The sequence below is a fragment of the Ciconia boyciana genome, chromosome 17 (genome assembly GCF_034638445.1).
Source record: "Ciconia boyciana chromosome 17, ASM3463844v1, whole genome shotgun sequence".
NCBI lineage: Eukaryota > Metazoa > Chordata > Aves > Ciconiiformes > Ciconiidae > Ciconia > Ciconia boyciana.
In genome coordinates, this window is record NC_132950.1 from 6,990,974 (window position 1) to 7,016,073 (window position 25,100).

At 65.1% G+C, this 25,100-nt stretch overlaps 3 protein-coding genes across 4 annotated transcripts in view; 2 read left to right on the top strand and 1 right to left on the bottom strand.

Moving 5' to 3' along the window:
- Nucleotides 1-2,394, bottom strand: part of RTN4RL1 (reticulon 4 receptor like 1) — a 30,975-nt gene extending 28,581 nt beyond the window's left edge. Inside the window, exon 1 of the mRNA XM_072882239.1 lies at nt 2,298-2,394. Coding sequence (XP_072738340.1) covers nt 2,298-2,310 — 13 coding nt within the window. The 5' untranslated portion in view covers nt 2,311-2,394. The remainder of the gene's footprint in view (nt 1-2,297) is intronic.
- Nucleotides 2,395-3,927: 1,533 nt separating this feature from the next.
- DPH1 (diphthamide biosynthesis 1) lies at nt 3,928-23,133 on the top strand. Of its 2 annotated transcripts, none has more exons than XM_072882335.1 (12): nt 3,928-4,002; nt 4,733-4,885; nt 7,256-7,319; nt 15,386-15,507; nt 17,313-17,467; nt 18,195-18,316; nt 19,559-19,627; nt 20,447-20,603; nt 21,553-21,653; nt 22,003-22,081; nt 22,421-22,552; nt 22,997-23,133. In XM_072882335.1, the coding sequence occupies exons 1-12, from the start codon at nt 3,954-3,956 to the stop codon at nt 23,069-23,071; spliced, it is 1,278 nt and encodes a 425-aa protein (XP_072738436.1). In that variant the 5' UTR covers nt 3,928-3,953; the 3' UTR covers nt 23,072-23,133. The 2 variants fall into 2 exon arrangements, with proteins under 2 accessions (XP_072738436.1, XP_072738435.1); XM_072882334.1 differs by having other exon boundaries at nt 3,940-4,041.
- A 428-nt stretch (nt 23,134-23,561) lies between these two features.
- OVCA2 (OVCA2 serine hydrolase domain containing) lies at nt 23,562-24,301 on the top strand. Its single transcript, XM_072882336.1, has one exon. The coding sequence runs from the start codon at nt 23,562-23,564 to the stop codon at nt 24,243-24,245; it is 684 nt and encodes a 227-aa protein (XP_072738437.1). The 3' UTR covers nt 24,246-24,301.
- The last annotated feature ends 799 nt before the right edge of the window (nt 24,302-25,100 follow it).

The window sequence follows — 25,100 nt, forward strand, 5'->3', positions numbered from 1 at the left end:
GGATGGGGATGTGGCTGCCCGTGACCTTGGTGTCATCCTTGACCTGGAAATCTCCTTAGCCTGCATCGCCAGCATTGCACTCCTGCCTGCGTCCACGTCCGGCAGGATGCACAGCGCAGCGCTGGCCCTGCCGACACCCTTGCCCAGGCTGGAGCTGCACCCTGCGCTGTCACCCACTGCTACACTGATGATGAGGTCCCAGTGCCCAAAATCCACCACGAATCCCACCGGGGGTGGCCGGTGCCTCCGCGGCTGGAGCTCACGGGCCACAGGAGGCCCAAAATGCCCCCGGGCATCGCAGCACTGCCCTGGCCACACTGCCACTGCCCGTCCTACTGCAAACCTCCAGCAGCAAACACCTTTGCCTTGCATGGTACCGCACACGAAGCCATCCCCCCGCGAGCGGGCACACGGAGCTGCTTCCCCCAGGGACATCGCCTGCGGGTCCCCAAGCCCTGCCACCTCCCCCAGCCCCAAGCCCAACCGCGGTCCCCGGCAGCGGGACGGGGAAGGCGGTGGCAGCACCACCACCAGCCTGCGCTGCCTCCCACCAGCACAGCCTCACGCTGCCACGTCCCTCGACAAAGCCAGCTGCCCCCGAGCCCCACCGAGGGGTTTGGCCCCAGCCCCGCGCCCCGGCGGCAGCTCGCCCCGTCTCCCCTCGCCCCCTGCATGGGGTGTCCCCTCCACACCCCCCTTTGGGGCAAATGCTGGGGACCAGGACCCCCCACCTGGGGACACCTGGCCACGGCAAGGCGGGGAGGAGAGAGCCTCTTGCTGGGATGGAGGCCTCCTCTAACTGCCTGTTGAATTATTCAGGAATGGCATTAACTTATAAATGAGTGTGTTTGACTGATTTTGTGGTTGATGTACAGATAAATTCTAATGAAAGACAGCTACAAGATTTTAAATTATTAATTAGACTGCCACTTAACAAAGCCTATTTGGCACTCTATTTCCTTGCTTAACAAGACAAAAACTTTAAGAATAGGTTTTGCATTAGCCCACAGGCTCTTCAATTTGCATTTTGTTTTTCTAGCTCCAGAAATGAAAGCTGTAGATCTTGACCTTAAGAGCCTACCCCTGGTGGGATGCAACCCTGCCGGCAGCCCCGCCGCTTGCCTCCACCTCGGGCTCCCCATTTCCCAGCCTGGATGATGCTTTTCCTCCAGCTGGCAGCACTGGGGCTGGGAACCGGGGCTGGGAACCGGAGCCGCTCCGAGGGCTCGGGGTTTATTCTCAAGACCGCCAGCCCGGTTGGGTTAATACGCCAAACAAAGCCGAGGCGGGAGCCGGAGAGAGGAGCATCCAAGCGCGAGGCTCCGCAGCCGCAAGGTGACATTCCCCCCAGCGGGAAAAAGCATCCCCAGGGCGGCAGCGGGGGCTCTGCCCTGCCCCGGGGTCCGCATCCCAACGCGGGGGGTTGCAGGGGGCTGCGGGCGAGGCGTTGGCACCTTCTCCTGCTGCTGGAGCCTCGCCGGAGAGGGGCATGTGGTGGTGGTGGCGGCGAGGGCTGGGCCCGGGGCTGCGCGGCCGCCCCCTCCCCGGGGAGTGGGACGGGAGCGGGGGGGTCCGGCCAGGGTCCCCCCGCACCGCACCGCTGTCTCCGGCATCTCCCCGGGCCTGGCCCGGACGCGGCGGGGCCGGGGGTCCTGCGCGCCCCCCGCCCCGGACCCCCGGGAGGGCCGGCTTCTTCCCTCGCTGTGATGTCAAAAAGCTCCCCTATGATGTCCCAGGCGGTTGCCATGGAAATAGCGTGATGTCACAGCGGAGCGAATCTCCTCGGGGGGGCGGAACGGGACGGCTCGCCCCAACTTCCTCGCCGAGCCCCCCGCGTCCCCCGGTGAGCCCCGTTTCCCCTTCCCTCGCCCCGGGGGACGGGCACCGACCCCCCCCGGGACCCGCCGTGCCCCCGGCGCCTCGGGACCCGCCGTGCCCCCGTGCCCCCCCGCGCCCGCCGCAGCCCCGCTGCCTCCGGGACCCGCCGCGTCCCCGGTACCCGCGGGACCCGCCGCGTCCCCGGTCCTGCGGGACCCGGCGCCTGCCGTGCCCCCTCCCCCGCGCTCCTCTCGGTCCCCCACCCCCCCTCCCCGCCGCGCTGCGCTCCCGCCGTGCGCTGCCGGTGCCGCTCCCCGGGGACCCCGGGGGTGCCCGAGCCTCGGTGGCGGCGGCGGCGCCGGTAACGGGGCGGCGGCGGGGGGCGCCCGGCGGCGCGGCCCCAACTTCGTCGGTGAGACAAACTTCGGGGCCGGCCCCGCTGCCCCCGGTACTCGGTGCCCTCCCGGTGCGGCGCTCACCTTGGCGGAGCATCTTGGGGCCGGGGCGGGCGCGGTCTCCCGGCGGCGGCGGCGGCGGCGCTCAGAGCCGCGGGCGCGGCGGCGGCGAGCGGTAGCGGCGGCGGCAGCGGTGGCTGCTGCTGCACCGGGAACGCGGAGCCGGGGCCCGGGCGAGCGGCCCCCGCGGGGGCATGGCGGGCCGAGCCGCAGCGGCACCGGGAAGCGCCGGCCGCGCCTCTGCCCGCCGCGCGTCCCGCCGCCGGCTTTTAGGGGGGAGCCGCCCCCTCGGGGCTGGGGCCGCCGCCGCCCCCCACCCCCTCGGGCCGAGCCTATAAAGGGGCGCCCGGTGCCGGTGCCGCGCTGCCTGCAGCGGCGGGCAGGGCTGGGCAGGGGGGGGGGGGGCGGCGAGGGGGCGGGCAGGGCTGGGCTGGGCTGGGCGAGCCCGGCCGGGCCCCCCCTTCCTCCGCCGCCGCCGCCGCCACCGCCTCTCCCGCCTCCCGTGGACAGTTCGTGAAAGTGCCGCTGCTCCCGTTCCCCGCGCCGCCCGCTCTCCCCCCACCCCCGCCCCCGGCCCTCCGCCACACCGGGGGCATGGCCCAGCGCCGCCCCCCCGGGGCTCTGCTGTCCCCCCGGGACCGGCTGTCACCCCCACCACATCGCCGTCCCCTCCGCCCCCGCCCCGGTGCCCCGGTATCCCACCGGGGCTCTGCCGCCCACCCCGCGCCTGCCGGCGTCCCGGCCTGTCCCCGCTGTCCCGTCTGCCCAGCGCCGTCCCTGCCGCCTCCCGGGGACCTGCCATCCCCTCCGGCCCTTATCGCCCCCTCCGCCCGCCGGTGTCCCGCCGCCGTCCCGCCACCCGATCGGGGTCCCGGCTGTCCCCGCTGTCCCCTCCGCCCCGGCACCGTCTCTGCCGCCCCCCCGGGGTCCCTGCTGCCCCTACGTGCCCTCCGCCCCTTACCGGTCCCCTCCGGGTCCCTGACAGCCCAGCGGGTTGCTCTGCTGTCCCCTCTGCCCCTCCGGTCCGTGCTGTCCCCGCACCCGCACTCCCCATGGGGGTCCCGACACCCCACCGGGATCCCGCTGTCCCCCGGGCGGTCCCTCCTGCCCCACGGGGGTCCCTTCCGCCCCGTCCCTTCTGCCTCACCGGGGGTCCCGTTATCCCACTGGGAGCGCTGCTGTCCCCACTGCCCTGCCGCTGTCCCCGCTGTCCCCGGGGGGGTCTCTGCTGCCTCCCCGGTCCCCTGCCGCCCCCGGGGGTCCCCGCTACCCCCGGATCCCTCCTGCCCCACGCCTCGCAGGGTCTTGGCTTCTGCCCCGCGACACGGGGGTGGCGGAACACGGACCCTTCACCATGGCAACGGCCCCGGCGCCCCCGCCCCGTCCCTGCGTTAACGTGGGACCGGCAGCCCCGGGGCTGTAAGCACCGGGGGGGACGCAACGGGACCACGGCCCCGACGTGAGGAGGGGCAGCCCCGACATCGCAGCGCTTGGCACAGCCCGCTGCATACCCAGGGGCCGGGCGGGACCGTGTCGGGACCCATCGGTCACCGGCTGAGCCGGCCGTCCCGTCGGGGCCCGGCGGCGCGCTCCCGCACTCGATCTCTCGTCCAGCGACTGCTCTGGCCTAGCGCGGGGCTCGCCTAGTGCTGCCTTCCCGCCTTCACGTGCTCCAGAGCCATGGCGGCCTCCGTGAGGGTCGGGAGCGCGGTCCCGGTGCCCGCCGCAGGTGGGCTGAGGCCGGGTCAACGCTGGGTTCCCGGTGCCGGTACGAGGCACTATTTCGGTTGCCTCGGAGGGGGAGGCCGGGTCGGTGGCGGGGGAGGCCGGGCCGGTGGCGGAGCCACCGGCCCGGCCTCCCCCGCCACCGGCCCGGCCCAGCTGGCCCTTTGGCGGCTCGACCGTGGGCCGTGCGCGGAGGGTTTGGTGGCTCATGAGTGCCGGTGTTGGGCTGGAAATAGTGAATAATCCCCCTGCTGTCACTCCCCCGCCGCTCTCCGGCTTTGCCGAGCTGTAGGGGGGCGGTTGCTGGCGGGGGCCGACTTCAGGATGAGGCTCCCGGGGACGGGCTTGGCTCACCCGCTGCTGTTGCGTTTTCCCCGGTGGGATAACGGGATCCCCTCGATGGGGCAGGAGGGACCCCCCAGGGTGCCCCCGGGGTGCTTGGGGATGAGCCATGGGGGGTTGTGCCTGGTGTTGTCCCGTCTTAGGGGGAGCCAGCCCCACTCACAGGGTTTCACATAGTTACAGTGGTGCTTTCTGGGCAAAAAAAATAGGTGTTTTCCTCCCAAAAGTGCCAGCGACCTGTCCCGAGCACGAAGGGCAGAAGCCCACCCCCTTCTCCTGGCCCGCTCGTCCCCATGGGTGGCGTGAGGGCAGCGGGGATGCTGGTCGCCCATGGGGTACAGGGTGCGCTGCCCTCCCAGTCACTCCTTTAGGCCACCCCGTTTGTCCTGCAGCCCGAGGTCCTGCACGGCGAGCGGCGCAGCAGATCCCTGAGGAGATCCTCAGTAACGCGGAGCTGCGGGAGGCGGCAGAGGCCCTGCCCCGAAACTACAACTTTGAGATCCCCAAGACCATCTGGCGGATCCAGCAGGCTCAGGCCAAGAAGGGTGAGCGCCGGTCCCGGGGACGAGGGGTTTTGGGGCTGCAGCGTGGCGGGTTGGTGCCGCTGAGCTCCCCGGCGGCGAGGGGACCCGCTTGGGCCAGGGCACGGGGCCGGTGCTGCTGAGGGAAGGATGGTGCCGAGCTCCCCGGCGTGTCCCGGCATGTTTAGCTCTCCTCCCCTCGAGGTGGCTTAATAGATCTGTATCTCTGGATTATAATCACATCGGACAGGACAGGTTGAGCTGCGCAGACCTGTCAGCCTGCGAGATGTGTCTGGGACACTGGCCAGGTCCCTGCTGCTCTCCTCTCTCCCTGCGCTTTCCTGCCATGCTTGCCAGGGCCGGGCAGGGGGAGCCCCACAACACCCGGCTCTGAGGGGCTGAACGGGGAGCTAAGCTATGCTACGCCCTGGTCTGAACCTTCCTCGGGGGTTTGCTGTAGCCCCGGAGGGGTGGGGAGTAGCCATGGTGGCCCTGGAGCAGGTGCTGCGGGGTGCTGCCAGGGCTGTCCCCGACCTGACATGTGCATCCCACTGTGACCGAGCTGGCTCTCGGTGTGTGATCGGCTGCCGGCATCAGGGCATGGAGCCTCCCCTTCCGTCCCCGGGTGTCACCAGCGTCCCCACCCTCACTTCACACGCAGGCAGGGGCTGCTCGCGAGGTTGTGCGGTGCTGGGGGCTCTGGGCAGAGCCAGATTTGAAACACTCTGTCCACCAGGGAATGTCTCTGCCTGCTGCCACTGGGCTGGTAGGAGCTGGCAGGCGTGACGGGGGACGCTCCAGGAGCTGCTGCCTGAGCTGGTCCCAGCTGTAAGGCCAAGGGGCTGGAGGCTGCAGGGCCGCCTGGTCCAGCCCGGCTGTGGTGCGGGAGGCAGGGCTGCCCATCAGGATGCAGCGAGGCCGCACAGCCGTGCCGCTCCGGCTTTCGTTGCCATGTTTTGCTGCTTGGCACCTTCTAATTAAATGTAAATATGCGGCTGGGATTTAGGCTTCAGAGCTGGGAGTGGAGCCCATCAGCCAGCCAGCCGTGCTGGGATTTAAAAATCTTCGCGTGCAGAGCCCAGCCAGGGGCTCGTTGCTGGGGGAACGCAGCCTCCTGCCGGGCTGTGGCCAGCCCTGCCTGCGCCCTGCCTGCTGCGGGGTTTGGGGGGGCCGGTGTGTCACCCCCTGTCCCCATAGTGCTGTGTGGGCGGAGGGTGACCCAGCTGCCTCCTGCCAACCCCTCACTGGGGGAGGCAGAGCTGTTTGCAGGTCTGCTTGTTGGTGGTAGTCCAGGGCGGAGGGCAGTCCCAAATGGTCCCAAACAGGCTGGGGAACGCTGGGACCTTGAGCTGCCCGGCCCTGCCAGGTTGGACAGGGCCTGGCAGAGCGTGTGCACCTTTCCTTGGGCCTGCGGGCTGGAGCAGGGTGAGATTAGCCCCGTTTGGGCCAGGTCTTTACGCACCTCCGTGCTGGCCAGCAGGCTGGGCTTGGCAGCGCAGGGATTTCTGTTGGAGGGGGATCTGGAGAAGACATTTGGGTAGATATTGCTGGAGCTGGGATGTCTTAGTGGGATCGGGAGGTGAAATGACAACAGGATTAATGGGGCCCCCTCCCTTCATCTCCCCCAGCATGGTCCCTGCTCCTCCCCACTGCCCTGGGGCAGCCTGGGGGGACCTGTGGGGGGCTCCTGGCTGGACCCCAAGCACTGGGGGTCCCAGCTGAGCTGCAGAGGCAAAGGGATTGTTCCGAGCTGCAAGGAGGGAGCAAACCAGGAAACATCATTCGTTGATGCCGAAAGGGGGAGAGAAGCAGGGAGGGGAGGTGCGGAGAAGGGCAGCGAGGACGATCAAAGGTTTGGAACAGCTTCTGTACAAGGAGAGATTAAATAGATTTAGATCCTTTAGCTGGAAAAGAGGCGAACGAAGGGGGATATGATAGAATTGTGAATGATGCGGAGAAGCTGAATAGGGGATGATTATTCACTCTTTCTTGTACCGGGAGAATCAGAGGCACACGTTTACATTATTAGGAGTGGGTTTAAAATAAACAGAAGAAAGCACCTTTTCCTGTGCAGCACATAATTAAAATCTGGAACTCATTACTGCGGGAAGCGGGAGAGACCAGCAGTGTCAGCGGGTTCAAAAAGGGATGAGGTGTGTGCGCAGGGGCTGGGTGCGAGCAGGGAGAATGGATACGGCCTGAGGCAGGACCACGTGCACCCCAGCTGCTGGAGCTGCTGGGCGTTTTGGCCAATTTCTGCCTGTTTTGGGGAGGGTCATTCCTGCGGCTGTCACTCAAGCTTAGCACGTTGGCCCCAGGGGCTGGTGCCCAGGTCCCCATTTTAGGGCATCCCCTGCAGCTCCTCCTAACCCTGGGGCTGTTTCTCTTTCCCAGTTGCCCTGCAGATGCCAGAAGGGCTCCTCATGTTTGCCTGTACCATCGCAGACATCGTTGAGCGGTAAGACAGTGGCTTTTCCGTGCTTCCCTGCTTGGCTCCGGGGCTGGTGAGGGGATGGGGGCTGCTGCCACAAATGGGATGGCCGCTGGACAGGGCTGCCTGGGCAGGATGTGGCCCAGGGCTACAGCCGAGGGGGGGTGCAGGGGGCCCTGGCACGGTTGCCCTCACAGGGACACCTCAGCCACAGCCTAGCTGGGCACGGGCAACGCTGCTGCCCTGCGGCAGGTCGCAGGGACCTGCTGCCAGCCCTGGGGACAGGGACCGGCACCGCGCCAGCCCGGCCCTCGCTGCTCAGCTTCTCCTCCCCTCGTCGCTCTGCCGGGAGCTGCTGACAAGCTCAGCACGTTGGGGCCCTCGCCGGGGTGATGGAGCCAGGGAGCAGCCGTGTTAACAACCGGCTGACGCCAGCTCGGTGCCTGTGCGCTCGCCGCAGCAGCGCAGCTGGTGAGGGGAGGGCTGGCAGCGGGGCCACCGCTGCTGCGCAGGTCTCCTACCCTGCTCCCCCACAGCCCTGTCCTGTCCCCACAGCCAGACTCGGGGCAGCACAGAGGTGCTTGGGGGCAGCCTTTCTCCAGCTGGGGAGGCCCGAGGCCATGATGATGGCCCAGAGGGGGTGACTGCAAGCGTTTCCTGCTGGGCGGCCCCTTCCCTGTGGCTCCTCTCCTGATTTTCTGTGCCGCTTGGGAGGTGAAGTTGGAGGCTCCGGAGAGGAGCTGGGCTTTGCAGCGGCAGCAGATGCAGACACCTTGCAGAAATTGGCCGTAATCTCCTTACTGCCGAGTGCACCTCCCTCCCTCCCACCCTCCCTCCATCCCTCCCCGCCCGCTGGCTTCTCCCCGCTGCGGCTGCCCCCTCCCCAACCCCTCTCTGTTTTCGCACAGTGAATTAGTGCTAATAGCACGGCGTGCCTTGTCTGCCATCAGGGTCGCAGCACTCATTAGTAAGCTGCCTTCCTGGGGCGAGCAGGCTTGCCTCCCCACCGCCACTAGCCGAGCAGCCGCCTCTATGCCAGGTGGGAAGGCAGCCGTTCCTGCGGGCTTTGTCCCCGCTTTGCCATCGTTTCCCCCGCGGGACCGTGGCAGCCCCCAGCTCGGGCTGGGTGAGGGAGCGGTGGGAAGGTGGGCGCGGGCAGGGGATGGGTGCGGGGGGCAGGGGACGGGTGCGAGTGCGGGCGGCTCTGCGTGGGCTTGTCCCTTTAAGCGGAGCTGCCTCCTCTCCGGCTTTGGCACCCAGCCGCTTTCATGTCTCCGACTTCAAAGGCAGCGGATTAAGGGGCTCTTTTATCTGAATGAAACTGTAAGCACCACTTCCCGGTGGATGCCGGGGTGCTGGCATCCCTGCTGGACTTGCCCTCCCTGCCGGAGGTGCTCCGCAGGGCTGAGGGGGGTTGCTGGGTGCCGGGGCGAGGGGTGCTGGTGGGAGATGGGTGTTGCTTGGGGAGAGGTGCCTGGCCAAGAGGAGGAACGTGGCAGCACCGATGGGTTGGCGATTGGATGGGGGATGTCTTTGAGGCCGAGCAAATGGGCCATATCCTTCCCTCGCTGCCACCGCGCAGCACCCAGAGACACCCCACTGCCAGTCCCTTGCTGGGGGCACCGGGTGCCATCCATGATTCTGGTTGGGGACGTGGCCGTGGCAGGCACCAGAACTGCCGGCTGGAGGATTGTGGCCATGGGCAGGATTGAGTCCAGCCCTGTCCCCGCTCTCTCAGGGATGCGCTTGGGACCTGGTTACATTGCCGTAGGTGAGGTGTGAATCGCAGGTGGCCTCGTTAGTGCCTGCCTCTTCCTGCTATTAATATTCATCGCCGGCATTAATGTGGAATCGCAGCTTGGCCGCCGCTCCTGCTGGCCTTCCTCACCCAGCGCTGGGGCCGGACGAGCCTCCGACGTGACGGGAATCACTGCAGTCGCGTGCTCCGGCAGTGGCTGCCACGGCCAGGCTGGAGACGGGTTCGGGGTACTATCAACCCTGGGGTGTCATGTCCCCTTCTCACTGGGGACAGAGGGGATGCGAGGGCTGAGCATGCTGGAGATACCTGCGCCCACAGGGAATGTTGCTCAGCGAGCAGCCCCTCTCTCCAGCCCATCCCCGATGCCTCCTGCCTCCTCCTTGCTGGTGGGAGTTGGGGTTTGGGGATGCCAGCGAGCTCCCCTTCCCCTGCATGCTCTGGTAATGGCTGCAGAGCTGTGCCTGGGGCTGGTGTCCCTGGGGTGACGGTGCCCATCCCTGTGTGTTCCGGCTCAACCGGATCCGTGTCTGCCGTTGCTCAGATGGAATATTTATCCCTTCTGCTGGAGCTGCCTTTTAATAAAATATTTGCGCCATGGTCTGGTGGTGCTGGGGAGGGCCGAGAGCGGGGATGTGGCCTCGCTCCGCCGCAGCACAGGTGGCTTGGGGAGGATGCGGTGCTCTCTGTGGGTCCGTCTGTCCCTATGCAAGGGAATGGCGTTGTCACTGTGTCCCCCTCTGCAATGTGGGAGTGAGCAGGCCCCTGAGGAGCCCCGGCAGGGGCAAGGAGAGGAGGGGGCTGCAAGGTGGGGACCCCCCAATGCCTCATTCAGGCTCCGCAGTGTTGCACTGGTGCTTGCTGAGCCCCAAGGGGCTGTGGGGATGAAGATGTAGCCGAAGTGTCACAGCCGCTGCCTCCGGAAAGGCTGGTGGGGTACTTAGCCTGGAGCCTTTGAAATTGAGAGCGCACTTACAGCATTGACCAGTGTGAGGCCCAGTTAATTAGCGTTAATAGGTTTGTCATTATCGAACCTGTGCTGGGGCGAGCGGCCGGTTGCGGGGGGCTGGGGGGGTGGCAGGGCCGGGGTCTGCTGAGCTGGCAGGGCGGCGGGCTGCCGAAACCGCATCACGACGCTCTCGCGGCACCTTCCAAATTGGCTCCGTTTGTCATGGCTGATGTAATTCGGCGGAGGGTAACTCGTGCTGGGGGGCGGCAGCGTGGAGAGGTGCGTGGGGGGAGCTCGGACCACGGCTCGGGGAGGGGGGCAGCCCCCCAGCCCACCCACCATCATGCCAGGGAGGCGGCAGCGGTGCCCCCTGCACCGCCAGCTTGGTGAGGGGGGGTGCAACCGGGAGCGGACCCCTCCTCTCCCTCCGCCGGGGCTGGAGCAGACGGATCAGCTGGGCTCTCAGCTGGGCTTTTGATTCCTTGTTAATAAAGTCGGCTGTCAGGCTTCGCAGCTGCCAATCCCTCTGTCTCTCTGCGCCGCGACGGGGCGAGTGGCTCCTGATAATCAGCCGTGGCTCGGCAGCGGGGACGGGCGATGGCGGAGAGGACGGGCGATGGGCATCCTGATGCCTGCGCAGGCTGCCATGCCGCGGCCTTAGCACCTCCCAATGGCCCGATGGCTTTTGAGCATCCGTGCGAGGCAGTGCTGGGGGTGCGCAGTGTCCCGGTGACAGTGCCGTGGTGTACCCAGGAGCATACTGGGACATTTCAGAGTGACAGGGGTTCTTGAATCGTCTCTGGTTGAGCAGCAAAGAGTTAAACATCGTGCACACAGCCCAGCAGCTCTGACACGACTTGAAATGCCCCGCTATGGCCCCACTATGGCCAGTGGCTGTGATAGTGAGGACAAAGTGTTCCCTGAAGACCCATGTGCCTGGCAGGTCCCCGGTGCCATGAAGGCTGTCTCCTCCTGGGGCTGGTGGGTGCGCAGAACAAGGGCACCCGGTCCCCTGGCCAGGCAGGTCTGTGATATGCCGCAGCACAGTGGGGCACTGAGCACCCCGGCAAAGCCGGAGGCATCACCGGGAGGTCCCAAAGGACCATCCTCGGACACTAACACAAGTCAGGATCTGGCCTCAGCTTCACAGTGCTGTAGCTCTGCCGGCCAGCGCTGCCTTCCCTTCTCCCCTCGTCCTTTAAGCACAACCTGGAGGCGCTGGCAGCGCGGTGCAGCACGCTGTGCAGGGGAATTTAATCACCGTCATTAACCGCACAACAGCATCATTAGGGAGAATGAAGTTCTCACTTCACTGGAGATGTTTAACCTCAGCCAGGGCAGTGACGGCGTGGGGGGGACCAGGCAGGGGGGAGTGTGTGGCATCTATAGGGCTGTCACCTCCCAGGGCTGGGACGTGCCAGCGCAGGTGTGGTGCCCACCACCATGTGCCCTGTGCCACCTCCTCGTGTCCCCACGGAGCCTGGGGAGCTGGAACCGATAGGCAGCACCGTGGCCCGGCCAGGAAGAAGAAGGGACAGGCACCATCTGGGTGCAGGACGGCCGCGGTGGCTTTGCCACTACCATGCGCTGGGCCCTTGGTTTGCCTTACTTTGGCTTTTTTGCAGCTGCAAGGCCAGCAAAGCTGGGGTACCCCCGGGACAGGGGTGGGGTTGGGGTTGGCCGTGGCACCTCCAGTGAGGATGGAGGGGGAGGTCCTCTCAAGGGAGGGGACCTGGCTGGAGATGGCTGCTCCTGGGGGGCTGCAGGGACACACACTTCTCTCTGTCCTGACCCACTTGCAGATGCTCTGCAGGGCCCTGCGCCGCCCGTGATTGCCCAGCTGCAGCGGGGCTCTTCCAGGGCCGTTTGCAGTAAAATTGCAAACTCATTATTTTAATTACGTGCAGCCTTCCTGTGCTAATGAAGTTGGGAGTCTGGTAATGGGGCTTGGTGACGGGCTTCTCTGCTAATTAAGCTCATTGTTCTCAGCCGGGGCTGTGATCAGCCCCCACGCCCCAGGACAGCAGCACCCACTGGCACCCATCCCTGGGATGGGCTGGGCTTGGGTGCCGCAGTGCAGGCAGTGGGTGTAGGGTTTGTGGGGTGATCATGGGTTCTGCCTTTACCCCGAGGGACAGGGTGTGGGGTATTTGCAGGGCTTAACCCTCTTGCTTATCCCCAGGGGTTTCCCAGCAGGGAGGTGACACCATGTTACAGTGTGACCGTGCTCTGAAGGGCCACGCACAGGCAAAGCAGGTGACTGTGAAGCAAGGAGCAGCCCGCTCCACATCCCCAACCCCAGCGGGACATGCGGGCGCCCCAGCATCTCGGTGCTGCCTCCATCCTCTGGCAGCTTCGCGTTGCCAAGACTTGATGCTTTCAGCTCAGTCCCTGCAGTCCCCTCCCTGCCCAGGGCTGCTGGAGCCAGGCACGATGGACATGCCAGGGCTGAGGACTCCTCTCTGCTGGGGAGAGCGGCTCTGCTTCATGGGGTGAGGATGACCACGGTATCACTCACACACCACCACGATGTCAGGGGACTCCGTGCTCCTGCTGGCAGCAAACACTCTCATTTATTTGTCCAGGGGCCAGGATAAATCAGGGCTGCTCCAGCCCGGCTCCTGCACTCGGGTAACAGGGACTGGCCGCCCTGTGCCTGGGGACATGCTGGCCCTGTGTGTGCCTGTCTGTCCCAGCGTTTTCAGCCCCCAAACTTGTCCCCAGGTTGCTGTCACCTCTGTCCCGCACTGGCTGGGGAAGAGCAGGGCTGGGAGGGTCCAGGGGTCCTGCAGTTGGGACTGGGGCCAGGACCTGGCCTGCCCGAGCGCTCATCCTGCCAGTGCTGAGCATGGCGCTTTATAAATGGGATTTCGGGAGCCATCTGTTTAAAGGAGGAGATAATGAATTAGGGGGAGATGAGAAAAATGCTAAGACCGGGCGGTTTTTCAGAATGAGCTGGGGTTTGCGGGACGTAAAAGATGAATAACCTCCCCACGTGTTCAATATTCATGAGCTCTCAGCTGTAGTGACTGGCTCGGCGCTGGGTGGGGACAGCCCCGTCACCGCGTCCTCCCTGCCGGCACGCCGCTGGGACCCATCCGTGGCCACGACAAGCTGCAGGGACACGAAACACCCGCAAGGACGCTCCCATGGCTGCCCCTTGCCCGCATCCCTGTCCGGTCTGGTTGGCGAGCAGCTCCCCGGCCCACGTCAGAGGCAGGTGGCTGCTAATTGACGTTTCCTTCCTCTGTAGTTTGATGAAAGGCTCCGGCGACACCGAACTGATTAAAACATCAAGGGGAGGCCCCCGCACTTGCCTTTGATTTGTCTCAGGAGATGATTGCTGCTCTGCTCGACCATCCAGCCCGGCTGGCGCGAGTGACCCCGGCACGTGCCGTCCTGGCACCTCTGCACCTCTCCTGCTGGCACCGCCAGGCTGCCGGCACCTTTCCAGCCTCACCAGCCGCGATGGCAGCACCATTGGGCTCCCTCCTCACCAGGCATTGTCCCGCAGCCACTTTGCTCCTTGCTCAGCCATGGCTCCGCTCCCCGCAGCCGGAGCACGACGGTTCCCCGTGGCCGGGGCAGGGCCCAGCCCCTTCTCTCCCTGCCTGTGGGCCGGTGGCCACGTACTGCCGGCTGCAGTCCCGCACGCCAGGCGGGGGCCACGGGTGCCTCTGCCAGCCTCTGCCCTCCTCCCTCCGCCGTTGCTATTTCACTTTCTTGCTCTTCACCCCCAGGGACTTTCTCTGGGGTTTGGGCCAATTTGCATACATTTTAATCTATAAAAAATTAAGCGGCGCTGGCTGCTGCTCTGAGTCAGACCTCCCCGTCCTGAATCTTAAGGAGCTGAATAATTTTCCACTTTTGCTGAGATGTGTGGAGTCTGATTCATGTTCATCTCATCACCTCTCATTAGAGGAGGGGGCTGGGGGCTCGGGGGGGTGGGAAAGAGCCTTCTCGAACCTTTGCCGGCAACCCCCAGCCCCACGGCACGGCCGTGCAGGCAGTGGAGGAGCCGTCCTCCCGTCCGGGCCACGCTGGTGGCGAGGGACCATGGGATTTGGGTGCTGGCAGGATCTGGTCCATCTTCTGATGGTCCCCAACTGCGTCCCCAGCCCTTGGCAGACCGCGGGGAGTGGGAGATGCCCGGGCTGGACGCAGGAGGAGGGGATGGCTTTGCCCCCTCTCCGGGGATGCTCCGGCAGAGCTGCTCCCCTGTCCCCCTCCCCAGGCGCTGACGGATGGGCCGGAGCTGTTAATATTCAGCACGCTCCGCCATTTCTCCACCTTCTGCCATCTGCCCAGCTCTGCCCACCATTTCTATTCTTGCTGCCGACATAACGCTCCCTGCCTGGTGCTCCAGGGGGGAGCGCACGGGACCCTGGCCCCCAGCCAGCGCTGGGTGCCGGTGGGGGGTGATGCAGTGCCAGGTCACCCACCTCCCCGGGCCCCTTTGCCCCAGCCCCGCGCCAGCGGCAGGGGGGACCGCGCTGGCACCAGGACCGCGCTGGCACCGAGCTACGGCCGCGGGTGCGAACCTCGGCGTAAATAAGGAATTAGGATCTGGTTTAAGCAGCCCCTCCAGGCATGGGGCTTTGTCATTGCGATACCTGCTTTCATCCGTAAACTACCACGGCAGCTCCCTGGGAAGGCAGCCAAGCTAATAATCCCCCGAAATGGTGCAATAAAATACCCAGAAAGGTGGTGCCTTTAAATCATGCCAGAGCCCCGGCTTTGCTGCCTGGTGCCGGTGTGTGCCCCTCCGCTGGCTGGTGGGTGTGCCGGGTGGGCTTGGGCCGGAGCGCCGGGATGCCGGAGCAGGGATGGGGGACAGCGCCAGCATTCGCTCGGTGCTTTTCCTCGCCAAGGGCTACCTAAGTACCAGCTGCTCCTGGAGCACACCCAGCTTGGCCAAACTGGCACCTGCGGGTGACGCAGCCGGGTGTGGGCTGGGGTGTACCGGCTCGCGCGGTGCCCGGGCACAGGTGGCTCGGCCGGCCTGGCTGGCACAGCTGGGGATGCCTGTCCTGGTAGCTCTGGTCCCCAGGGCCGGCTGGCGGGAGCGGCAGCACTGCGCTGTGCCGGGTCTCCCTCTGCTCCTCTCCCGCTGGAGCATTAGGAAGCTGGCAGCGTATTGTTTGATGAGCGGATAATCCGCTGAATTGCAAACAGCTTTACCCAATTGAAGAGGCGGATTACCGCTCTCGAGCTTAATCATGTTGACATCTCGGAGAGTAGCCAGTGCTCGTCCTCTTTGGTGCGTGGCGAGGGGCTCGATGGCAGCGCGGGGTCCCCCAGTAGTGGCGTGCCACGGGGCTGGGGGGCAGGACGTGAGCTGTGGTGACGGCAGCCAGCCGTGACCCTCACTGTTGTGCCTCCCCGCAGGTTCACGGATGCAGAGGCGGTGGTGATGGGCGACGTGACCTACGGCGCGTGCTGCGTGGACGACTACACGGCCCGGGCCCTGGGCGCTGACTTCTTGGTGCACTATGGACACAGCTGCCTGAGTAGGTGACACTTGGCCCCGGGGCACTGCTGAGGCGGCCGCGCGTGGCACCGTGGAGGCTGCACCACCGCCACCGTGCCATGCTGAGCAGCTCCCCGCCCCGCTGGACGCCAGCTTGTAGACTTAGTGCCAAGGGCTAATCCCTTCCCAAAAGGATTTCTGTTCTTCAGCCTCGGTTGCTGGCTTTGGATGGGGCCAGGCTGGTTGGGTGGCTGCCCGCGGGCAGGGTTTTTCAGGTAGCAGGGCATGCTTGTCCTGCTCGGCCATGCGCTGCCACAGTGCCCAAATCGCAGCCCTGTGCCCAAAAGCAGAGCAGCAAGGCCATGGCTTGGCAGGACCCCGCTCGCCCAGGAGCCGCCGATGGGGACGGGGCTGCTCTCGCCCCCCACTCCACAGCTGTGGGCTTTGGGGGAAGTCGGGAGCGACGGTGGAGGGGAGCGATGGCCTGGGGGTCCCGCTCGCCCGGAGGCTGGCGCAGGGCCGGGGGGAAGGCTGCTTTGCGGGTGCAGCGCAGGCTGGGCGGGGAAGGGAAGGGAGGAGGAGGCAGTGTGCTCCCCAGGCGGACGGTACTCTGGATCCAGTTGCCATGGAAACTGCGCTGCTGTCCCAGATGCTGCTAACTTTGAAGTCCACCCAGGATGGAATCAGCCCAAAAATAACAATAAGACACTCTGGGTTTTAAGGTGGATCGGCAGAATTGCCGTAGCGAGCGGCAGGCGCGTGCATCGCTGCTGCCTCCGCGCTCCCAGCACCCGGCGGCCCTCCTGGACGTTTATGGGGCCATATAAACGGGTTTGAAGAATTGCGTCGGGCTCCGTATGAAATACTGACTCCCTGCTCGAGAACTGTGTCCCGAAAGCCACGTCAGCGTGAGCGTTCGCGGTGATAAATATCTGTGCTAGGTGCTTTGTTATGGAAGGAAGGTTATGGGCACCACTAGAACAGGGAGTATAAAACCCCTGGTTTGTAGCTTGCTATTACATGAATGAACAGCGGGAAGGGGAGGAAGGGGCCGTATTCAGCGGTGCTCGGGAGCGCACCAGTGCAAGAGCTGGGCTGCTCTGGGGGACGGGAGTCACATCTTCTGGAGCTGCTCCCTGCAGGGACGGGCAGGCACTGCCAGGCTGCCTGTCCCCCGCCAGCCACCATCCGCTGCCCATGGCTGTGTGGTCCTTGCCTGCACCGGGCTGGATGGATCGCAGGGCACCCTGGGGTGCCCACAGAGTGCTGAGAGGGTGCTGGGCTCCTTTCGGGCTGCCCATGGTGCTCCTGGCACTGGCTCGGTGCAGCCGCCTTGGTGGGGAGCCCCGGGGCCAATGGCAGGGCGCATCCCAGCGCAGCACACAGGCACTTGTCCTCTCCCTCCTAGCCCCACGTGCCCCGCGGGAGGGAGTAATTTGCACTTAATTGTGATCAGGTGAAGAGCACCAAAATGGGAAGTGAACGCGGAGCTGTGGATCGATGTGGACTCTGTGTACTTTAATTATTCACTTAATCGTGGTGACACAGGCTTCTTAGCACCGGGGGTAATTAGATTTGTGTTCATTGATTCCCCAGGCTGCCATTATCCGGAGAGAAATGAGCGGGTGCTCTCCGCGGCTCCCATCTACACCCCCTGCCCGGGGTGCCGGGGGTGCCAGCGCAGGCAGAGGGCACAGCCCACCCTGGCCTGCCCGCACTGGGGCAGCTGGGATGCAGGGAGCCCCACCGATGTGCTTTATCCCCCAGCTGCGGGCAGCAGCGGCAGAGTCTTGTCGGGGCCTTGCGTGTACCTCGCCCTCACACTCTCTCTCTTCCTCTTGCCAGTTCCCATCGACGCCACGCAGGGGCTGAAGATGCTCTACGTGTTTGTGGACATAAAGATCGACACATCCCACTTCCTCGAGACCATTCGCTTCAACTTCACAGCAGGCACCTCCCTGGCCCTCGTCAGCACCATCCAGTTCGTCTCCACGGTGCAGGTGAGATGGGGACCCCCGGCAGTGTGGGGCACGGAACACAGCTTGTGCCTCCCCCCACCTTGGCCCTGGCTTGGTCCCTCCCTGCCCCGTCTCCTCCGGGGCTGGAGTGGCTGCCCCGGGGTGCTGGTGGTGACGGTTCCCTTCCGACGAGTCGCTGCGATAATATGCTGCTGCCGTAATGTTGATCAAGTACTTTATAATAACTCTGATCAATGTTTCATGGCAGCACCCCTCCCTGGCTCCCCTGGGAGCTGCTCTGTAAATGTCAGGGCAGGCGGTGGAGCACTTGGCATTTTGATGCAGTGCCAGCAGTGGCAGGGGAAGCTCCAGCGGGTCTGTCTGTCTGCCCCTGAATGGCCGGCTGGGCAGGACGGGAGGAGATGAATGAGCCTCTTGAGCCATGTCTATCTAAACATGGGGCTATCGAAGCGTTAAGCGTTTTCCCTTGTCTTTTAATTGATACGTTGGCTGAGCCTCGCTGAGCATCTTGACTGTGCGGGGCCGTTACCCTCCGTGACAGTGCCGCCCCGAGCAGACTGGCTCCCCTCCGCTGCCGCCATGCTGGGACACAACAGCATGGCCATTGCTGCTGGTGCCCCATGGAGCTGGGACTGCCAGAGCCAGGGTGTCCCCAGGGGTCCCCAGCAGTGCCAGGGACCACCAGCCTCAGCCATGCTCTGTGCCACGGTCTGTCCCTGATGGCTGGCTGACCCCGCATCTCCCGCAGGCGGCATCGCAGGAGCTGCGCTCCCAGTACAAAGTGTGTGTGCCCCAGTGCAAGCCACTGTCCCCAGGGGAGATCCTGGGCTGCACATCACCCCGGCTTGCCCAGGACACGGACGCCATCGTGTAAGTACCCGGGGTCCTCCAGGACCCTCCTGCCTGGCCCAGGCTGCCTGCCCTGCCTGTACCCCCTGCCTGGCCGTGGGGTTGTTCTGAGTGGCGGGGGGATGTCCGTGGGCTGGGACAGGCCCCCTCTGACTCCCCACGCTGCTCGGAGTGGCGTGTGCTCGTAGCACAGAGGAAATAATTGAGTCGTATATCAGAATAGATAATAGATGGAAGGGCGGGTGGATAATCGGAAAAGACAAATGGCTGGGGCCCAACATCACAGCAACATTAATTTTATTTAAGGACAGCAAATTAGAGGGAGCACTTCGCTTCCTATCACCTAATTATTTTAGGTAATGGAAATGCTTAATGTACTGTGAATACAGTGTGCTGCAGAATAAATAAATACAAGGACCCCACCCTTGGGGGGAGCCGGGGAGCCCAGGTGTGGGTTCAGGCCCCAACAAGCCCCTTCTCGCCTGCCTTGCCAGGAGCCAGCAGCGCCAGCGCCTTTCCAAGCACGGCCATGCAGGGACCCGGGCTCATGATTGCCAGGGCAGGGGGTTGGCAGGGCTCTGGCTTTGCCCTGAGCCGTGCCAGGGCTGGGGGAGAGGCACTGCTTTCCATCTCTCCTCAAGGGCATCGGGAGCGGGCAGGGGTGGCTGGGCCAGCACCATGTCAGCGTGAGCGAGTCCCACCACCGGAGGAGCCGCGGTGCGGTACTGACCGGCCGCCTGTGCACACAGCCAGCGTACCTGCGTCCTCCCCGTGTTATTATTTTCTTCTTTTGCCCGTCTCTGGGGCTAACTTTTGCAGACAAATTAGCTTTGATCTCCCAAAATGTCATTCTCCAATTAAGGGCAAAATCTAGTCAAGTTTTACGTCTGAATTCATTTTCCAAGCCCTCACTCCATTAGGGCAGCTGAATGAAAGGCTTTGAAATGTAATTGCTGACTTGAAATCCGATTAGAAATAGAAGCAGCAACGTCTAGAACCAGCCGTTGAGATGGAGCAGCTCCTGGCCGCCCCACGCCAGCGTGGGCATCCCTCCTCACCCCGAGCGCGGCCGCCTCTCCCGCCCCGGCATGCCGGGGGGCTGCACGGAGACGGGGAGCCCTGGCTGTACCCACTGCCCCCAGGTCCCAGCATGGGAGCTCAGGCTCCCGGCATCTCCATGCACCACGGCTTGGGAAACCAGTGGGCACATAGATGGGCACTGCTGTTTCCCGCGTGCTGTAGCTCTCCCTCCCCTCTTGGCAGGTATTTGGGCGACGGGCGTTTCCACTTGGAGTCCATCATGATCGCCAACCCGGGGATACCTGCCTACAGGTACGGGCAACCAGGGGATACCTGCCTGTAAGTACGGGCAGCCCACGGGCCCCTGCTCCGGTCCCCAGCAGCCTCACGGCAGGGAGCACCCCAGCTCCCCTGGCACGCTGGGGACCACTGGGGACCAGGAGCAACCCCTACCCCGCGGCTGGGCAGGCAGCTGCCTGCAGCGGGCACAGGCAGGCGAGGGGCTGTGGGGAGGGTGAAGAGGTGCGGCAGGGAGACGAACGCCAGCCATTTACTCCAGCTGAATATAAACATTTTGACAAGTACCTGTGAAAGCTCATGGAGGTGCAGCCATTAAAGCCTGGCTGCTGCAGGCAGAGGCCATAAAGCGCAATGATGAGGCCGCTGAAAGCAGATGAAATATCAAGAGTGAAAGGCTGGGCCCATTTGGCAAAATCTGAATTTCTTAGTAGGTCGTTTGTTACTAACGGGAGGCGCGCGTCAGGTTTATGGTGCTGGGGAAGCTGCCGAAACCCGTGCGGGATTTGATTAAAATTCTCCTCGTCAAACAAAGCAACAAATCAAAGATTTCTTCATAATTGATGAGCCAGGACAGGGGGGAGCCAAGCATGGAGCAGACCGCGCAGCCAGGCTGTGCTGGGTGTTGGGGGGCTACGGTGGGACTCTTGCCTTGTCCCCGTCCTTGTCCCCTCTCTGCGCCGTGACAAGCCAGCTGGGCCCCGCATCGGCCCGGGGGGAGATACGCTTTGGGAGGCAATTAGTGCTAAGGAGGGAGGGGCATCATTTGGGGGGGCAGGGTGATGGGGTGCGGGCAGGTGATGGGGCATGTGTGAGCCCGGCTCTGCTTTGCAGGTACGATCCCTACAGCAAGGTCTTCTCCCAGGAGCACTACGGCCACGAGCGCATGCGCCGTGCTCGGCAGGATGCCATCCACACCGCCGCCAGCGCCCGCTGCTGGGGGCTCATCTTGGGCACGTTGGGGCGGCAGGGCTCCCCCGGCATCCTGCAGGTACCAGCCCCCTCCCCATGGCCCCCACCTGGGCACCGGCCGCTGCTCCTGGACAGGGAGAAGGACCAGGCACCATGGGCACAGTGGCCTCGCTGCCGGGGCAGGGGTGGAACTGGCACTGCTGGTGGCCCGTCGGTTGCCACTGGCCGGGGTCTGCGTGCCCCTGAGCCGAGCAGGCAGGGCAATTAGCAGCGGATGAGGGAGGCCAGACAAGGGCTTATTAAACCTGCCCGTCACTGGGGAGAGCTGGCCAGCTCAGAGAGCCCCCCCGGCATGGGCAGCTTGGCAATTAATTCCCTGGGTTTGTTTTAATTGGATGAACTTCTGATCGGGTTCACCGTCCCTGCTCAGCCGCCACGCTTCCGCTTTCTGCACCCTGACCGGGCAAGGGGAGCAGGACCACAGTGTCCTGCCCCATGGGAGTGGGGTGTCCTGCGCACGGCAGCCCTGCTCACACCCAGAAATTTTTGGGAAGCCACAGGTGAGATTTGGGGCAGCACAAGGACCGGTGGGCAGAGCAGGGCAGCAGGAGCCCAGCAGCCACCATCCCACTGTGGCCGCAGGGAGTGGGGGACGAGGACAAGGACGTCCCTGGCCCCTCCTGGGCCCCTCTCCTCCTCCTGCAGCCTCTGGCCGTGGCCAGCCCGTGGCAGGCAGGCGTCCCAGGGAAGACAGCCACTAACGAGAACAGATTGTTGTCATTGAGCGGTAATTACTTCATTAGGCTGAGGCACACGCTGGGGAGAGCTGGGCACGAGCCGGAGCCATGGCCCCCGTCCCCATCACTGCGCCTGGCTTGCGACCACCGAGGGGATGTGGCCGTGGGGCAGAGCTGGGACCCACAGAGGGTCTGATGGCCAGGAAGGGGCTGTGGGCAGGGCTTGGGGTGCTTGCCAGGGGCACCAGCCTGGGCTCCCCTAACGCCCCCGGGTGCCTTTTCCCCCTGCAGCACCTGGAGTCACGTCTCTGCGCCCTGGGCCGGCCCTTCGTGCGGGTGCTGCTGTCCGAGATCTTCCCCAGCAAGCTGCGGCTCTTCCCTGACGTGGACGCGTGAGTGCTGCTGATCCCCCTCCGGTCCCCCATGCCGGGGTCCCCAGGGTTCCCCATCCCTGTCTGGGCCTCCGATTCCTGCTGGAAGCTGTCCTGCTGTCACCTGGGCAGGCCCTGGCACCGTGCACCCCCACGAGCGCTGTGTCCACAGGGCAGGGAGGGGACAAAGGTGACGGGGTGGCTGGGCACTGAGGACATGGCTGTCCTTGGCAGGGTGGCTCCGGCACAGTGGGGACCTCACTCCCTGCCCACTCCGTTCCCTTCCCCAGGGAGCTGCTGCAGGGCTTCATTGCATCTTGTTCTTCCCAAAATGCTCGTCCCCATCCGTTGCCACGTGTTTCTCTTCCAGGTGGGTGCAGGTAGCCTGTCCCCGACTCTCCATCGACTGGGGAGAAGCCTTCAGCAAGCCACTGCTGACACCCTACGAGGTGAGCACCCCCCTCCCATTTTGGGGAGACCAACCCTGGCTTGGGGTGACACCCTGGAGCCTCCCGCAGTGCTGTGGTGCTGTGAGCCACGAGGACGGGGACGTCCCTGCGGCCAGGCAGCGTCCCCTCCTCACCCCGTCTGTGCTCCGTGCACAGTCTGCGTGTGCTACTGGGATTTCCGATCTCTTGTGAAACCAGTGGGATTCCCGGTGGCGCGAGCTTCCCTCCAGCCGTGCCCTGCTCGGCATGCCAAGCCACCACGCTGGGACCTCTCCCAGCACTGCCGGCTCCCCCGCGGCGGTCACTGCTCGGGGACTCAGCTCCCTGTCCCCTCCGCAGGCTGCGGTGGCTCTCCAGGACATCGAGTGGCAGCAGCCTTACCCCATGGACTTCTACGCCAGCCAGTCCCTGGGGCCATGGACGGTGAACCACGCCGGCACGCAGCCCCCACGCCATGGCCGGCCGGCGCAGGTGGGCAGCGTGGCGTCACCGGGGCGGTGGGATGTCACCGGGGCAGCGGGTCCCCACTTTGTCCCTTCGCTCTTGGTGGCCCTGCGGGGCGGAGGGGACGGGCGGTGGGAGCATTGTCGCAGGTTGAACACCCAGTGCCACACGGCGTGCGGTGCCGTACGGTGCCCGGTGCCGCGTGCCAAAAGCGCCACCCTGTGGCTTCCTTCCCGGTGAACGGTAACGGGGCCGGTGCCAGCCCGGCCGGGGCGGGGGGGGGACGACACCAACACCCGAGCTCCCCCCAGCCCTGGACGGGGCAAGAGCCCACCAGGCCCCACGGCAACCCGGGAGGGGGGATCCCCCCAGCCGTGCCCCATGGGGTGCTGTGGGCCGAGCACGGGCAGGCTCATCACGGGTCAGGCGGGGGCTGGGGCCCAATCCTGACCCCCCCGCTCCCTGCTGCAGGGGAAGCCGCCCGCGCCCCCCACCCCGGCGGAGGGCGAGGAGAGGCCGAGCACCGGGGGCCCAGCAGCCTCGTGAGCGCAGCCTGCACTCTGTCCTGCTGCCACCACGCTCCGGGACCGGGCGCGGGCACTGACACCGGCCCCCCGAGGGTAAGCACCGCCGGGGCCTCCCGGTACCGGCACCGGAATGGATGGGGACGCACCCCGTACCTCGACGACAACGCTGCCCGCAAGGACTGTCCCGGCTGCCTGCGGGGAGTGCCTCCCTGCAAGGCCAGCCCGTGCTGCAGGCTCTGCCCCCGGCAGCCCCCCGCTCGCACCGGGGGTCCCGCCCCTGTCCCGTCCCGTCCCTGTCCCGTCCCGTCCCGTCCCGCCGGTGCCGCCCCGTCGCGCCCCCCACCCCGCTCCCCGCGCCGCGGCCTCCCGCCGCCAGGGGGCGCGCTGGCGCCTGAGCGCGGAGGGGCACGGCCCCGCTCTCCGCGCCGTCCAATGAGCGCGACGTGTTTGGGCGGGAAGGGGGGGCTGGCCGGAAGCGGCTCTCTCGGCTTCCGGTGGCGGCGGGCGCCATGTCGGGGGGACGGCCGCTGCGGCTGCTGGGACTGCACGGCTACCGGCAGAGCGAGCGCCGCTTCCGTCAGCGCACCGGCGCGCTGCGCAAGGCCCTGCGTGGCCGCGCAGAGCTGGTGGCGGTCAGCGCGCCGCACCCCGTGCCCGGCGGCGGCGAGGATGACGACGGGGACGACCCTCCCCGCGGCTGGTGGTTCTCCGGGCCCGGCACCTTTGAGGCGGGGGAGGTGGCGGCAGCGCCGGCGGGGCTGGAGGAGTCGCTGTCGGCCGTGGCAGCGGCACTGGCGGAGCACGGGCCCTTTGACGGGCTGCTGGGCTTCAGCCAGGGTGCGGCACTGGCTGCCATGGTGTGCGCCCTGCGGGCCCGCGGCGACCCCCGCTTCCCTGTGGCGTTCGCCATCCTGGTGGCCGGCTTCGCCAGCCGTGCCCCAGCCCACAGCCACTTCTACCAGGAGCCCATCGCCCTGCCCACGCTGCACGTCGTGGGCGATGCTGACACCGTTATCGCTGCCCCCCTCAGCAGGGATCTGGCCCAGCATTTCGTGGAGCCTGTTGTCCTCACCCACCCCGGTGGGCACTTCGTCCCTGCGGCTGCGCCACAGAAGAAGGCCTACCTGGACTTCTTGGACCGCTTCCACCCCGGACAGGGACAGGCTGAGCCCCTGAGGGCTGGGGCCGTTTGATAACAGTCTCTGTAATAAATGGGGCTCCAGTGAGTCACGTGCAGCCTGCCATCTTGGTGAAACATCACTGTGTTTCCATGCCTTCCAGAGGGGCCAAAGAGTCCTCATCAGCTCACTGTGCTGCTCTGCAGTGTTAACACAGGGCCAGGCTAAATGGGTCTTTGTTATCTCCCTTTTTTTTGCAGCTTTGTTGTATGCATGAGAGTGAGGAGTTTGAGGACAGGAGGGTGATACTGCTCTGTGTGTGTGAGGTGCTTTTAGAGACTTGAATAGCCGTTCAAAATTAGGGTCCCTCAGCTTGGCCACAGGAATTGTCTGCAGAGCACACAGCTCCTGCAGCTGTTACACCCCAAAGATCTGTGGTTTTAATATTTAATATATAGGGAAAGCTATTAAGCCAACCTTCCAGCTGGTCTGGGTCTACAAAATCCTCTTGTCTGTCTGGCAGTGCCAGGGCTGGTGTTCGTTTCAGGAATGAAATGTCTGCTGGTTCAGCGTGTGTGTGTTGGGAGACTTTTGTATTTTCCTCTGTACGAAGCACCTTCATGACCAAGAAAAGCTTGTCGCTACATTTTTGGCTCTGATGTTTTCCAGAAGCACACGGAAATCTTTATTGTTACAATAGCAGGCGTCCTGCTTGACTGCTGCTGGGGCAGGCTGGGCTCTCCAGTCTGCAGCCCAGAGGTATCGCGCCCCGGGCTGTGCTCGCAGGGCTTCTCTCTAACCACGGCTTTCCTCGGGCATACAGTGCAATCTGGTTGGTAAAAGAGAGGAATTGGATGAAACTTTCTGAATTTGCCCCCTGCTTGTGCAGCGCTGGGAGCTGGGGAGTGGCCGGGCAGCGTGGCGTCGGCG